The sequence below is a fragment of the Elephas maximus genome, chromosome 23 (assembly GCF_024166365.1).
Source record: "Elephas maximus indicus isolate mEleMax1 chromosome 23, mEleMax1 primary haplotype, whole genome shotgun sequence".
NCBI classification, from domain to species: domain Eukaryota; kingdom Metazoa; phylum Chordata; class Mammalia; order Proboscidea; family Elephantidae; genus Elephas; species Elephas maximus.
This window is the reverse complement of record NC_064841.1, coordinates 46355946-46372838: the sequence shown is the minus strand read 5'-3', so window position 1 is coordinate 46372838 and position 16893 is coordinate 46355946. Positions and strand designations below refer to the sequence as shown.

At 37.9% G+C, this 16893-nt stretch overlaps 1 protein-coding gene across 4 annotated transcripts in view; it reads left to right on the top strand.

Moving 5' to 3' along the window:
* The window catches only part of PARP4 (poly(ADP-ribose) polymerase family member 4), a 267433-nt gene that overhangs the window by 232558 nt on the left and 17982 nt on the right, over window positions 1–16893 (top strand). For all 4 annotated transcript variants that reach the window (XM_049867551.1, XM_049867549.1, XM_049867548.1 and 1 more), the window contains one exon: window positions 6636–6768. In XM_049867551.1, coding sequence (XP_049723508.1) covers window positions 6636–6768 — 133 coding nt within the window. The remainder of the gene's footprint in view (window positions 1–6635; window positions 6769–16893) is intronic.

Here is a 16893-nt window from a genome sequence, read left to right as displayed (position 1 = left end):
TGACCTATGCATGCATAGGATGTGACTTCAAGGAATCCAGAAAAAAACAATAGCTGGGAACCTTAAAGATCATTCAAAACCTTCAACTTCTGCCAGATGGGGGAGAGGCAGAATCTGGAGTTCAAGTCACACCAAATTGGAGAGGCTTTGTGGACAGCTCAGATTTTCCGTTGGAATCCAAAAAGGGTCATAAAGACCATACTCGTGACTAAGGACTACGCCCTAGGACAAAAGACAAAACCAAAATATGTGCATCCTAACAAAACCTCAACAAAGCCTTCATGGAAGCCACCAGAACAAAACTTGGCACTGTTTAGAGCAAGGTAATAATCCAGGATCGCTACAAGATATAATCTTCACTGTTCAGTATAGAATGAAAATTTAATAGACATGAAGAAGCAGGAAAATGTGACTGATAATCAAGAGAAAAAATGATTAGCTGTACATGCTGATCTACAGATGTCCCCAATGTTGAAATTAGTAGAGAAGGACTTTAAAAATTCTATTATAAGTATATTAGAGGATTTACCAGAAGGAAAGATAGGATCGGTGAACAAATGGGGGAGTTTTAGGAGACAGGTGGAAACTATAAATTAGAATCAAATGAAAAATTCATTGGATAGGCTTAACAGCAATATGGATACAACATAAAAAATGAACATTTAATTCAAAGATAGGTCAATAAAAATTATCCAAACTGAAGCATAGGAAAACAACAACAACAACAGAGCATCCAGGACTTGTAGAACATCAAATGGTTTAATGTGTGTAAATAGTGGTGGAAATTTTTCTAAAATTAATGAAGGACATCAACCCACAGACCCAAGAAATGCAGCAGAACCCCAAAGAGATAAATAAAAAAAGATCGTTTTTAGGGAAACAAAAGTCAGACTGCTGAAAGCCTAAGATAAATCTTAAAAGCACCCAGAGAAAAAGGACAGATTACATTCTGGAGAATATCTATGAGAATTTCATCTTACTTCACACCTGAGATAACAGAAGCTAGAAATAATGAAACATCTCTGAAGTATTGAAATGGAAGCCCTGGTGGTACAGTGGTTAAAGCACTTGACTCCTAACTGGAAGGTCGGTATTTCGAACCCACCAGGCACTCAGCAGGAGAAGGATGTGGCAGTCTGCTTCTGTAAAGATTTATAGCCTTGGAAACCCTTTGGGGGTGGTTCTACTCTGTCCTATAGGGTCGCTATAAGTCGCAGTTGACTCAACTGCATTGGGTTTGGTTTGGGTTTAAAGTACTGAAATAAAAAAAAAAAAATCTGTCAACTAGGTAACAAAAGCTGATACATGGTCAAAATGAAAAATCAGTTATAATTCAATATACTAGCTACAAATAATCAGAAAATGCAATTTAAAAAATACCATTACAGTAGCATTAAAAAACATCAAATACATACAAATAAATTTAAAGAAAGATGTGCAGGATTTCTTCAATGAAAACTAACAATATTATTGAGAAAACTTTTAAAAGACCTTAATGAGTGGAAAATTTTTTCAATATAATGGGATTAGGAAAGTCAATAATGTCAGTTGTCCTCAAATGAATCTATAGAGTCAATGCAATCCCAGCGGATATTCTTGTAGAAATTGACAAGACAACCCTAAAATACATATGGAAATTCAGTAGGGCCTAGGATAGCCAAGATAATCTTACACTAGAATGAGAGAATTGGAGGGTATAAATTACCTGATGTCAAACACACAGTTTGTATTACCATAAGGGTGATAATAATAGGCCAATGGAAAATAGAAAGTCCAGAAAGTGACCTTAACATTTAGTTCATTGATTTTCTGCAGACACCAATCAAATTAACAAGAAGGGAAAGCTTTTTCAAATCTGATGTTAGAACGATTGGATTTCTGAACTTTCATCCTTACTTTATGCCGTTTTCAAAAATTAATTTGAGGTGGATCATAGACCTAAATATAAAACTATTAAAAACTTTTAAAAGGAAACATAGGAGAGTATCTTCATGAATTTGGAGTGGGCAAAGGTATTTTTAGAAAATGCACAAAAGGTATGAACCATAAAGAAAAAAAAAAAATTGGAGGTCATCAAAATTAAAATCAAATTCAGCATTAAGAAAATGAATAGACAAATCATTGATTGGGAGAAACATTCACAAAACATGTATCTGACAAAGCACTGATACCCAAGATATACAGAAACTCAAAAATAAAAAGACAAATATGAGCAAAATATTTGAACAGATACTTCACAAAATAGTTACAAATGGCCAACAAGCACATGAAAAAGTATTCATCAGGAAAATAAAAAACTACAGCGAGATACTACTACAAACCAACCAGAATGCCTAAAATTAAAAAAAGATTGAAAAAATAAAATCTTGGTAAAGTTATGGAGCAACTGGAACTTGCATACATTGCTGGTGGGAAAATAAAATACATTGTTAACGGTGAAAATGTTGTCTGGTAGTTTCTTATAAAGCTAAACATAAACCTTTTCTTTAACCTAGCAATTCCATTTGTAGGTTATTTTTTTCTGCTAGGTTCTTTTTTTTTATGCTAAAATTTGTATAATATAAAATTTGCCCTTTTAACCATTTCTAAGTGTACAATTTATTAGCATTAATTACATTCACCAACCTGTTTGTCAGTTTGTCATACTGTGGTTGGTATGATGCTGAAAGCTATGCCACTGGTATTTCAAATTCCAGCAGGGTCATCTATGGTGCATATTTTAGCAGAGCTTCCAGACTAAGATTAGGAAGAAAGGCCTGGCAATCTACTTCCAAATGTTAGCTAATGAAAACCCTGTGGATCACAGACTTCTACTTACTTATTCTGGACATGTCATCAGGACAGACCAGTTATTAGAGGGGGACATCATTTTTGGTGAGATGTATTGGCACAGTAGCTGCAACAATGGACTGAAGCATGCCAACAATCATGAAGGTGGAGCAGGGCAGGCAGAGTTTTGTTTTGTTGTACATGGGGTCACTGTGAGTACGAGGTGACTTGATGGCAAACAATAACAATAATCTTTTAAAAAATTGAATTGTGTAATTGGGAAGATTTGAGATGTGTTTTCGAGGAAGAATCAGGTATGAATAGTTAGCGTAAGAGCGAGGATTTCAGGCTAGAACATGGAAAGAGAAAACATCACCTGTAGCTGAGCCTTAGAAACACTAATATTTGGAATTGTATTTTGGACACTTTAAGTTTGAGATGCCTGTTAGACATTCGAGGGAAATGCATACTTGGATATGTGAGGCTAGAGCTGAGGGAAGAGGTCAGAGTTGGAAAATTAGTGGTATTTAAAGCCATGTGTCTAGGTAAGATCAACTAAAGAAAGCATACCTAGAGCAGAGAAGAGGGCTTAGGGCTATCCTTGGTGAACACCAATATTTAGTGGCCAGGCAGAGCAGGAAACAGCAAAAAAGACTGAGAAAGAAGGACTAGAAAAATAAGAGGAAACTAGGGAGTTCAATGTTAAAAGTTAAGATGAGATTTCTTTACGGATATATCCTATATATGGATTTTCCCTGTCTTACTTATATTACCCATGGTATTTTTCTGGTGGTGTGTGCTTTTCTGCTCCTTTTTCCCTATATGTAGTCCCAAGCTGTCTGATTTTTTCGAGTTGTTTTCATATCTCTCTATCCAACTTTTTTTGTCTTTTTGTTTCTCTTTTATCTCTCCTTTACCACCTGAATTTGTTTTTTAAATTACTCTAATACATTGTTTCATGATTTTATCATTGATGGTATTCTTAAATGGAGTTGTGTTGCTTATTATTATCATTTAAATATTAGCCTAAAAAAAGAGAACTCGCTAATTAAACTCCTTTTTATTTGTCTCCAATGATTTTCTTTTGTGGGATAATGGATTAATTTTGTAGTTTCGTTTTACTAAAGATTTATTCAGTTATTCTAAATTAGAAGAATGATGTCACTTAATAAAATCCCTCTCATCTTAGAAGCTGTTTTGGCTATTTCAGTGACATAAAATTAATGGTGTTTGTACAGATATATTCATATTATGCACAAGTCCCTTTGGTCTTTACTCAAAAAAGTAATTGTATATTCTTAATTATAAGACAGTTAATTATCTTAATTACAATATGTTTACCTGTGTTTTATTTACTATGCAAAGGCATTCTACTGTGTAGATCATAACAAATTAGGATAACATGAAGAATGGAAATTCCTGAACACTTAATTGTGCTTGGTCTATACATAGACTGTTGTTCGACTGTTGTCACGTGGTTTAAGGTTAGGAAAGGTGTGCGTCAGGGTTGTATCTTTTCACCATACTTTTCAGTATGTATGCTGAGCAAATAATCTGAGAAGCTTGACTATATGAAGAAGAATCCGGCATCAGGATTGGAGGAGGATTCATTAGCGACCCGCCATATGCAGATGACACAACCTTGCTTGCTGAGAGCAAAGAGGACTTGAAGGACTTACTGATGAAGACTGAAGACTTCAGTTTGGATTATACCCCAACATAAAAAAAACAAAAATCCTCACATCTGGAGCAATGAGCAACATCATGATAATTGGAGAAAATAATGAAGTTGTCAAGGATTTCATTTTACTTGGATTTACAATCAATGCCCAGGGAAGTAGCCATCAAGAAATCAAACGACGAATTGCGTTGGACAGATCTGCTGCAAAAGACATCTTTAATGTGTTCCAAAGCAAACATGTCACTTTGAGAACTAAGGTGTGCCTGACCCAAGCCATAGTATTTTCAGTCGCCTCACATGCAGGCAAAAGCTGGGCAATGAATAAAGAATACTGAAGAAGGACTGATGCATTTGAATTATGGTGTTGGCAAAGAATATTGAATATACCCTAAACTGCTGGAGGGATGAACAAATCTGTCTTGGAAGAAGTACAGCCAGAATGCTCCTTAGAAGCGAGGATGGTGCAACTTCATCTCACGTACTTTGGACATGCTATCAGGAGGGACCGGTCTCTGGAGAAGGACATCATGCTTGGTAAAGTAGAGAGTCAGCAAAAAAGAGGAAGACCCTCAATGAGATGAATTGACACAGTAGCTGCAACAATGGGCTCAAACATAAAATGATTGCGAGGATGGTGCAGGACTGGGCGATGTTTCATTCTGTTGTACATAGGGTTGCTATGAGTTGGAACCGACTGCATGGCACCTGACAACAATATAGCAATTATAAGGCAAGGGTTTTGTTATGGTTGCTTTAAAAAAAAAAAATTCTCACTCAGAAAAGAAGTCATAACATATTTGAGTTTTTATATGTATTTCATGCTGTAAGGTATTGCCTCAATTACTTTATTTTGAATAACACAGTGTCTATTAAAGAAGGTAGTCAGCCTAAAACGACCTTAATTCATGCTGATATTGGGTACATACAGAAGCTGTAGGACAGAAATCCTAAAAAGGTGAGTAAAAGAAGTTCAGCACAAGTTTATGAAGTAATCCTGGGAATAGGAATTAGAAATCATAAACACTGAATATTCTGTTTTTTTGTTTTTACTGAATATTGTTTAATGAGCCTATTTCAAGAGCAATGTACATCATGAAAATGTAATTCTCAAAATCAGAACAGTATTTCTGAGTGGTCTCTTTGAAGAGAGAGGGGAGGGAAATGGATTGGAGGAGAGATACAAAGGGGGACTAGTCATCATACTATTCCGTTTACATTTTTGTGTACTTAAACTATTTCATAATCAAATAAAACAATACATTAAGTGGCTGTGTGATAGTAATACAAACAGTGCTTTATGCCAAACACATTAGATAGAAATAAAGATGATTTACCAATTGGAAGACTCACTGTGACACTACTGATAATGAAGATAGATGGGAAAAATTTGAATAAAATTAACTTGATGAAATAGGAATTGGGAATATAACTATTTTGGAACTATTTTATATTTTAAAGCGATTTTAAATGTGACTTGCATTGTTTTAGAAATAGAAATGGATTGTTAATTTCTGGGTTCACTATATCAAAACATTCATTTTCAGTTTTGTATTTCATAATATAGTAAATATCTTGATTTGTTAAATAGCACTGTTTAGGTACTATTCACTAGAAATAATTTGATACACTGGTATAATCAGCCATAGGAAAAAACCAAACCAAATCCATTGTCATCAAGTTGATTCTGACTCATAGTGGCCCTATAGACCAGAGTAGAACTGCCCCATAGAGTTTCCAAGGAGTGCCTGGTGGGTTTGAACTGCTGACATTTTGATTAGCAGCTGTAGCACTTAACAGCTACACCACGAGGGTTTCCATAATCGGCCATATCTATTGTATATTTAAAGTTTATTCTTCTGAGCTGTTTGTAGCAAGAGCTTAGAAACAAACTTTCTTTCATCATACTTCATGCCTACTGGTTATTGAATTTGTCGAGGGAGGTGAGCTCTGGATATAGTTTCCTAAAAACCTTCAGTATAATATGATAGCACATGTTCCAGTCTTCCTAATTTTCTATTTCAACAGCAGGCTAGTTAAGGGCCTTGAGGAGTATTACAGAGTTTATGATCTGCTATTACTTTAAGGTTTAATAGTATTGTAATTTTTTAATAGGACTTTTATAAATGGACACAATGTGAGATGCAGTTTCAAACAGACGTAAGGAGTTTTTTTTTTTTCCTTTTAGGTATAAAGGGACAAGAATGTCTCCTGGACCTGATTGCCACATTTCTTGTACTACAGTTTCTTCGCGCTAAGTTCAAAGAAGAAGGAATAGTATTCAAATCACTGATGAAATTAGATGACATTTCCATTTCCAGGTGACTTTATAAGTTTTAGCTATTTATTTTCAACCATTTCTTATTAAATAACCTTGTAAGAAGGCTACAAGGAATTATCTTGCATTTATATACTACTTTTTTAAAACTGATCTGTCTGTCTATCTGTCTGTCTATGTATCATCTATCATCTGTCATCTATCTATCATCTACCTACCTATCTACCTATCATCCATCTATCTATCCGTGTCTGTCTGTCTATCTAGGTAACTTTTAAAAAAATATTGTGTATTAGGTGAAAGTTTACAGAGCAAATTAGTATCCCATTCAAAAAATTGTACACAAAGTGTTCCATGACAGCCTTCTTCCCATTTCTGCCCTGGTTTCCCCATTTCCTTTTATCTGGTTTTCCTGTCCCTTTCTGCCTTCTCATCTTAGCTTTTGGGCACCTCTTTGGTCTGGTATAATTGATTGTTCTATGGAGCAAGTTCCTTTCTGGTGTTATTTTTTTTAGGCCTGTCTGTTGTTTGGCTGGAAAGTGGTTCCCAGGAATGACTGTGGTTCCAAATCAGAGGGGTGTCTTAGGGCCATAATCTCGGGGGTTCCTCTAGTCTCAGGCCAGTAAGTCTAGTCTTCTTTTATGAATTTGATTTTCTGTTCTACATCCTTCTCCCACCCTCTCCAGGACTCTCTATTGTGATCCCTGTCAGAGCAGTCAATAGTGGTAGCCGGGCACCCTCTAGTTCCTCTGGGCTTAGGCTGGTGGCAGCTGTGGTGGTGTGGTCCATTTGTCCTTTGGACTAATTGCTCCCTTGGGTCTTTGGTTTTCTTCACTCACCTTTGCTCTAGATGGGAAGAGACCGCTAGTTATATCTTAGATGGCCACTCGCAAGCTTTTAAGACCCCAAATGTTACTCACCAAAGTAGGAAGTAGAACATTTTCTTTATGTAGTATGTTATGCCAGTTGACTTAGATGTCTCCAGACAGCATGGTCCCCAGCCCTCAGCTCCAGCAACTAGGTCCATCAAGGTGTTTAGTTATATCTTGGAAGCTTCTATGACTTTGCCTTGGTCAAGAGGATAGATTTTAAAGTGTTCTTTTCAACAGTGAATACGATGTAGTTCCTCTTCAGTTTATTGTTCCTGGCATACTAGACCATATGATTGTCGATTTAAAATGGCCAATTTCATCTCACTAATGCCTAGGATACAGATCTTTAAGCATTCCATTTCATGTTTGACAACTTCCAATTTTCCTAAATTCATAATTCCTACATTCCACATTCTGATTATTAATGGATGTTTGCAGCTGTTTCTTCTCTTTTGAGTCTTGACACATCAAATGAAGGTCTCAAAAGCTTTACTCCATCCATGTCATTAAGGTCAACTCTACTTTGAGGAGGCAGCCCTCCTCTAGTCATAATTTGAGTGCCTTCCAACCAGAGGGGCTCATCTTCTGGCATCATATCAGACATTGTTCCGCTACCATTAATAAGGTTTTCACTGGCCAGTTTTTTAAAGAAGTAGATCCTGAAGTCTTTCTTCCTAGTCTGTCTTAGTCTGGAAGCGACACTGAAACCTGCCCACCAGGAATGATCCTGCTGTTATTTGAAATACCGGTGGCATAGCTTCCAGCATCATAGCAACACACAAAACACCACAGTACAACAAATCATCAGACAGAACATGGCCAGGGGCTGACTGTGGAACAGACCATCAACTGCTCATATGCAAGTTCAAGTTGAAGCTGAAGAAAATGAAAGCAAGTCCACAAGAGCCAAAGTACGACCTTCAGTATATCCCACCTGAATTTAGAGACCATCTCAAAGATACTTTTGATACATTGAACACTAATGATGTTTCAATAAATGGATACAATGCTGGAAAGAGTCACTTGTCCATGCCAAAAACAGATAATTTGTGGGATGACATCAAGGAAAGAAAAAGGTCATTAAAAAGGGAGGAAAGAAGGAAAAGACCAAAATGGATGTCAGAAAGAGACTCTAAAACTTGCTCTTGAAGGTAGAGTAGCTAAAGTGAACAGAAGAAATGATGAAGTAAAAAACCTGAACAGAAGATTTCAAAGGGCTGCTTGACAAAACAAAGTATTATAATGACATGTGCAAAGATCTGGAGATAGAAAACCAAAAGAAAAGAACATACTCAGAATTTCTCAAGCTGAAGAAACCAAAGAAAAAATTCAAGCCTCTAGTTACAATATTGAAAGATTCTATGGGGAAAATATTAAACAACTCAGGAAGCATCAGAAGCAGATGAAAGGAATATACAGAGTCACTGTACCAAAAAAATTGATCAACGTTGAACCACTTCAAGAACTGATGATATTGAAGGAAGAAGTCCAAGCTGCACCAAAGGCATTGATGAAAAACAGGGCTCCAGAAATTGACAGAATACCAATTGAGATGTATTAACAAATGAATACAACACTGGAAACAGTCACTTGTCTATGCCAAGAAATTTGAAAGCAGCTACCTGGTCAACTGACAGGAAGAGATCCATATTTGTGCCCATTTCAAAGAAAGGTGATCCAACAGAATGTGGAAGTTATCAAACAGTATAATTAATACCACACATAAGTAAAACTTTGGTGAAGATAATTAAAAAATGGTTGCAGCTTTATATCGATAGTGAACTGCCAGAAATTCAAGCCGGATTCAGAAGAGGACATGGAACCAGGGATATCATTGCTGATGTCAGATGGATCTTGGGTTAAAGGAAAGAATATCAGAAAGGTGTTTACCTGTGTTTCATTGACTATGCAAAGGCATTCTACTGTGTGGATCATAACAAATTATGGAGAACATTACAAAAGATGGGAATTCCAGAACAATTATGCTCATGTGAAACCTGTACAAAGACCAATAAGCAGTCGTTTGAACAGAACAAGAGGATACTTCATGGTATAAAATCAGGAATGGTGTGTGCCATGGTTGTATCCTGTTATCGTAATTATTCAGTATGTATGCTGAACAAATAATCTGTAACTGGACTATATGACTAAGAATGCAGCATCATTATTGGAAGAAAACTCATAAACAACCTGCAATATGCAGATGGCACAACCTTGCTTGCTGAAAGCAAAGAGGACTTGAACTTACTGATGAAGATCAAAGACTTTAGCTTTCAGTATGGATTACATCTCAAGATAAAGAAAACAAAAATCCTCACAACTGGACCAATAAGCATCACCATGATAAACGGAGAAAGGATGAAGGCGTCAAGGATTTCATTTTACTTGGAATCACAATTAATGGCCATGAATGTAGCCACCAAGAAATCAAACAAGGGTGGGGTCAAGATGGTGGAGTAGTCAGACGCTTCCGGTGATCCCTCTTACAATGAAGACCTGAAAAAACAAGTGAAAAGATTATATTTATGACAACGTAGGAGCCCTGAACATCAAAGGCAAAGTTAGAAAACAGACTGAGCAGCAGAGGGAGAGAGAGAGACGGTTCAGAAGCAGAGAGGAGTTGCTGGACCTGAATCACCAGGAACCCTCAGGCACCATTCGCAGGAGTGACTGTGGTGGGCTGGTGGTAGTCTTCAGCTGCAGTTTCCTCAGGGAGAAACAGCCAGCTGCACAGCCTACTCACACCTCTGGAACCAAAGAAGAATGATGCTCTGGGCAAAAGCTAAGTTCTTGCATATATTTTACTGTGCCCCCAGCCCCCAAGCCAGCTTCAGTGACTGTCAGTTTCCCTGGGCCTGAGATATGCCCTGCTGAGCAATCTGAGCCATTCTCCCAGCCATGGAAGAGGAATAAATTCACAACTGGGGGAAAAGATAATCAGCCAGCTCCACTAACCCAGGGATAAAATAAAGAAATTCATAGAATCCAATGAGAATGAAAATACTTCCTATCAGAACGTTTGGGATACAGCTAAAACAGTGCTTGGAGGTCAACTTATATCAATAAATGCACACGTACAAAAAGAAGAAAGGGTCAAAATCAAAGAATTATCCCTACAACTTGAACAAATAGAGAGCAACAAGAACAACAAAAACACTTCAGGAACCAGAAGAAAGCAAATAATAAAAATTATAGCAGAATTTTTTATAGCAGAATTAAATGAAATAGAGAACAGAAAAGCAATTAACAATATCAAAAGCTGGTTCCTTGAAAAATTTAGCAAAATTGATAAACTTTTGGCCAAAATGATTTAAAAAAAAAAAGAGGAGAGAAAGGAAATAGCCCGAATAAGAAATGAGATGGGCGATATCACAGCAGACCCAGCTGAAATTAAAAGAAACTTATCAGATTACTATGAAAAATTGTACTCTAACAAATTTGAAAACCTAGAAGAAATGGATGAATTTCTAGAAACACACTACTTACCTAAACTAACAGAGGTAGAACAACTGAAGAAACCCATAACAAAATAAGAGATTGAAAAGGTAATCAAAAAACTCCCGCCAAAAAAAAAAAAATCAATCCTGGCTGGTATGGCTTCACTGCAGACTTCTACTGAACTTTCAGAGAAGAGTTAACACCACTAATACTAAAGGTATCTCAGAGCATAGAAATGGATGGAATATTCCCAAACTCATTCTATGAAGCCAGCATATCCCTGATACCAAAACCAGGTAAGAACATCACACAAAAAAAGAAAATTATGGACCTATATCCCTCACGAACTTACATGCAAAAATCTTCAAAAAAAATTCTAGCCAATAGAATTCAACACCATATCCAAAAAAAAAAAAAATTCACGATGGCCAAGTGAGATTCATACAAGGTATGCAGGGATGGTTCAACATTAGAAAAACAATTAATGTAATCCATCATATAAACAAAACAAAAGACAAGAACCACATGATCTTATCAACTGATGCAGAAAAGGCATTTGACAAAGTACAACACACATTCATGATAAAAACTCTCAGCAAAATAGGAATAGAAGGAAAATTCCTCAACATAAAAAAGGACATTTATACAAAGCCAAAAAAAACCCAGTGCGCAAAGCCAATAGCCAACATCATTCTAAATGGAGAGAGTCTGAAAGGATTCCCCTTGAGACTGGGAACCAGACAAGGATGCCCTTTATCACGACTCTTATTCAGCATTGTGCCTGAGGTCCTAGCCAGAGCAGTTAGGCTAGATAAAGAAATAAAGGGCATCCAGATTGGCAAGGAAGAAGCAAAAGAATTTTTATTTGCAGATGACATGATCATATACACAGAAAACCCTAAGGAATCCTCAAGAAACCTACTGAAACTAATAGAAGAGTTCAGTAGAGTGTCAGGATACAAGATAAACATACAGAAATTAGTTGGATTCCTCTATAACAACAAAAAGAATATCGAAGAGGAAATCACCAAATCAATACCATTTACAATAGCCCCCAAGAAGATAAAATACTTAGGAATAAATCTTACCAGAGATGTAAAAGCCTTATACAAAGAAAAGTACATGACACTACTGCAAGAAACCAAAACAGACCTACATAAGTGGAAAAACATACCTTGCTCATGGATAGGAAAACTTAACATTGTAAAAATATCTATTCTACCAAAAGAGATCTGTAGATACAATGGAATTTTGATTCAGATTCCAACGACATTTTTTTATGAGATTGAGAAACAAATAACCAACTTCATATGGAAGGGGAAAGGAAAGAGGCCCCAGACAAGTAAAGCATTACTGAAAAAGAAGAACAAAGTGGGAGGCCTCACTGTACCTGATTTTAGAACCTATTATACCACCACAGTAGTCAAAACAGCCTGGTGCTGGTACAACAACAGATACATAGACCAGTGGAACAGAATTGAGAATCCAGACATAAATCCATCCACATATGAGCAGCTGATATTTGATTTGAGAAAGGCCCAAAGTCAGTTAAATGAGGAAAAGACAGTTGACAGTCTCTTTAACAAATGGTGCTGACATAACTGGATACCCATCTGCAAAAAAATGAAACAAGACCCACACCTCACACCACGCACAAAAAACAAATTCAAAATGGATCAAAGACCTAACTATAAAATCTAAAATGCTGAAGATTATGGAATAAAAAATAGGAACAATGCTAGAAGCCCTAATACATGGCATAAACAGTATACAAATCATTACTAACAATGTACAAACACCAGAAGAGAAACTAGATACCGGGGAGCTCCTAAAAATCAAACACCTATGCTCATCCAAAGACTTCACCAAAAGAGTAAAAAGATTACATACAGACTGGGAAAAAGTGTTAGCTTTTTTATGACATTTCCTATCAGCTTCTGACCTCTAAAATCTATATGATACTGCAAAAACTCAACAACAAAAAGACAAATAACCCAGTTAAAAAATGAGCAAAAGATATGAACAGGCACTTCACCAAAGAAGAGTAGTGTGCTGGCAATATAGACAGTTACTTATCTTGCTTGGTGATGACTGTTTTATCTGAGATTCCAGAGGGCCGTGTAGCCTGTGTGCGCCAGCTGGCTGGGTCGAGATTGTCCTCAAAGGTCAGGCCTTCGTCCTGTGCTTGTGCTGTCTCAGGAAGCTGTGATCAGTTCCTCCGCTCCTAGTCCAAAGCCCAGTGCCAAGGTTTTCTGGCTGGGACGCTGCACTCCAGGCTCCAAAACCAATCCCTGCCTTCCCTGCGATTTCTCCTTCTCTTGTCAACTGAGTCGTTGTGCAGCCTGTGTGGGCTGGCTGGGTTTCCGCCGAGGTTACTTCAGGGCGCGAGGGCTGCGTCCCTTGCTTGCGCCGCCTCAGGAAGCCGTGATCAGCCCCACCACTCTGGCACCAGGGAACCGCAAAGGCTCAAGGCTGTGGCACGGAACGCTGGTTCCAGAAGCGGTTGCCGCTTCAGAGTGTGGCTTTTTGCTCCCCTGTCACTCAGGTCAGCTCCTTAGTTCTGTGTTTGATGGTCAGGGCTTGTAGATTGTCATATATGTGCTCGATTCACTTGTTTTTCTGAGTCTTTGTTGTAAGAGGGATCCGCTGTAGCTTCTACCTAGTCAGTCATCTTGGCCCCGCCTTCATGTATTTTTTTGGTGTGTGTTGTTGACACTTTCTTTTTTCCACTTAATTTTCTGAGCTGAGTCATTTTTCTTTATGTATTTTCTTTTCATTGTTCTTGATTTTGTATTTACTGAGTCTTTATGGTTTTTATTTTGATGTGTAGGATTGTTAGTTTCCTTTGTGGATACCTGAATATTTACCTCGATTTTTCTAAGTTTAAACAATCTTTTGTTTCTTTACAACACCTTGACTTCTTCTCCATATGAAAGATCTGTGACTACATTTAATCCCTATGTTTTGTTTTAATGTTGTCATCTTTTACATATTGATGTCTCTGTTTCCCTATTTTCAGTGTTTTAGCTTTATTTGTGACTTCCCTTTCTGGGTTGATACCTGGTTATTCTATCCTGTGTTCTAGTCTTCTGTTATTATCTGATATTACTGATTTTCTAACCAGAAGTCTCCATTCAGTATTTCTTTTAATTTTGGTTTGGTTTTTACAAATTCCTTTAACTTCTGTTTATGTGGAAATGCCCTAATTTCACTGTCATGGTTGGGAGTTTTGTTGGGTATATAATTCTTGGCTGCCAGGTGTTTTCCTTCAAGGCTTTATATATGTCATCCCATTGCCTTCTTGCCTGCATGGTTTCTGCTGAGTAGTCCAAGCTTCCTCTTCTTGACTCTCCTTTGTAGATGACTTTTTGTTTATCCCTAGCCACTCTTAAAACTCTCTTTTTACCTTTGGTTTTTTAAGTTTGATTATAATATGTCTTGGTGGCTTTCTTTTGGGATCTACATTGTGTGGAGTTCAATCAGCTTCTTGGATAGATACCTTCTCATCTTTCATGATATCAGGGAAGTTTTCCACCAACAAATCTTCAGCAATTCTGTGTGTATTTTCTGTTATTTACCCCTGTTCTGGTACTCCAATCACTCGTAGGTTATTCCTCATGATAGAGTCTCACAGAATTCTTGGGGTTTCTTCATTTTTTTTTTAATTCTTTTTTCTGCTTTTTCCTCAAATGAGTTGGTGTCAAGTGCTTTATCTTTGACTTCACTAATTCTGACTTTCTGCCTCAATACTGCTCCTATGACTTAATATTGAGTTGTCTAATTCTGAAATTTTGTGGTTAATCTTTTAGATTTCTGTTTGCTGTCTCTCTATGGATTCTTGCAGCCCATTAAAATTATCATTATGCTTTGCATAACCTTCTTAATTTCCTCTATAGCTTTGACTGTGTGTTCCCCGACTTGTTCTGCATTTTTCCTGATCTCCCTCTTGATCTCAGGAAGAACTCTGTATATTCATCTTTTGAATTCTATTGCCGGTAATTTCAAGAAATTATCTTCCTCCGGAAGATTTCTTGATTCTTGTTTTGCTCACTTACTGAAGCCATCATGTCCTGCCTCTTTATGTGATTTGATGTTGACTGTTGTTTCCAAGCCATCAATAAGTTATTATATTTATTTATGTTTGTATACTATATTCTAGCTTCTTGTTTTAATATGCCCAAATAGGCCAGTCATGTGAGCTAGTTGATAATTGTCACATTTGAAGCTCTCATGTCCTGTCACCAGGGTCATTAAGAGTTTTTACTAGGTATGTGAACCCAGGAGTCCGTTTGCTTTTCTTGTATAAATTCATCTTAGGTGTCTAGGTTGTCAGTCACGTAGTGTGTGGTTCAGGCTCTCACCTACAGTTCTAGATGGACAGGGGTGATTGGCGTAGGCACAGGTATCTGGCTCCAGTAGGGGATCATGTGCTGAGTAAGGCAAGAGGCTTACGGCTGCTCCTGAGTGTCTGGGAGGAAAGCGTGTCCCCGTTCCCTGGAGCATGTAGATGGGTAGGTTTTGCAGCCAGAGTATGGGTACCCAATGCTATTGGCTGTAGGGACTGGGAGGCAGCACTTATTCTTGGATCCTTGTCATGAGTGGCTAGGTGATATGGGTGAAACCACCGGTCCTTAGGTCCCTGATGTGCTTAAGTGAGGACCTTGCTAATGAGCAGAGCAGTGTTAAATGTCATGAACCTCCCACTCCACCTTATAGCTGATACAGTTGAACTTAGACTTCAGGTGTATACCCTGTTGTAGTGTGGTAATGAGGACCTATGCAATGGAGTGAGCCCACACAGGTCTATGCAGGGGTGAAAGGCATTCAAAGTCTGTGGACCCCCTTATGCCTGTGCCTAGACAAAGGAACTGTGCCTGCCCTGAGTTTCCAGCTTAGGGGAGCTGGCAGGTAATTTTTTCCTGTTTGTTAATTTGTTCCCTCTCCAAAGCTGGGAGAATGGCTCAGAACATTTGATGGGTGCTCTTCCAGCCCAGGGTGTGCAGCAGTTGCTGAAGCCAGCCCAGACCTGGTGCAGAGTAGGGAGGGAGCAGGTAAATGGGAGAGAAGTTCTTCCCAAAGGTGGTGTTTTTTGAACCACGTGGTAGCTTAGATGCATGTACTTATGTTTTGCTGATTGAGTGCTGCTTCTTGCTGGTTCTGGAGGTTGAGCAGACTCTGCTCCTCAGCCTCTCCCTATGTGGAAAACGCATCCCAAGCGCCACTGCTTGCCTTACCGCACATGGCGATCCAGCCTGCAGGGTGGTGGTTCCCACTGGCAACTCCTCACTGCTTCTGAACCATCTCTCCCTCCCCTGTCCCTCAGTCTGATTCTTCAACCTTGCCTTTGATGTTCAAGGCTCCTAGATTGTCGTATGTAATTGATTCATTGGCTTTTTTGGGTCTTTGTTGTAAGAGGGACCACAGGAAGTGTCTGACTACTCTGCCATCATGGCCCTGCACCCTGTCATTTCTTCTTGTCTTTTTATATAAGTGAGGTCGTATAATATTTGTTCTTTTGTGATTGGCTTATTTCACTCTGCATAATGTCTTTAGGCTCCATTCAGATTGTAGCATGATTCAGAACTTCATTTCTTTTGTTGGCAGAATAGTATTCCATTGTACATATGTACCAGGTTTTGTTTATCCATTAATATTTTGATGGGCATTTAGGTTGTTCCCACCTTTTGGCTATTGTGAATAGTGTTTCAGTGAACATTGGTGTACAAGTCTCTTTTTGAGTCTCTGCTTTCAAGTCTTTTGGGTATCTACCTAGGAATGGAATTGTTGGGTCATATGGTGGTTTTTATGGTAATTCTTTTATCAGGAGGGACCAGTCCCTGGAGGACATCGTGCTTGGT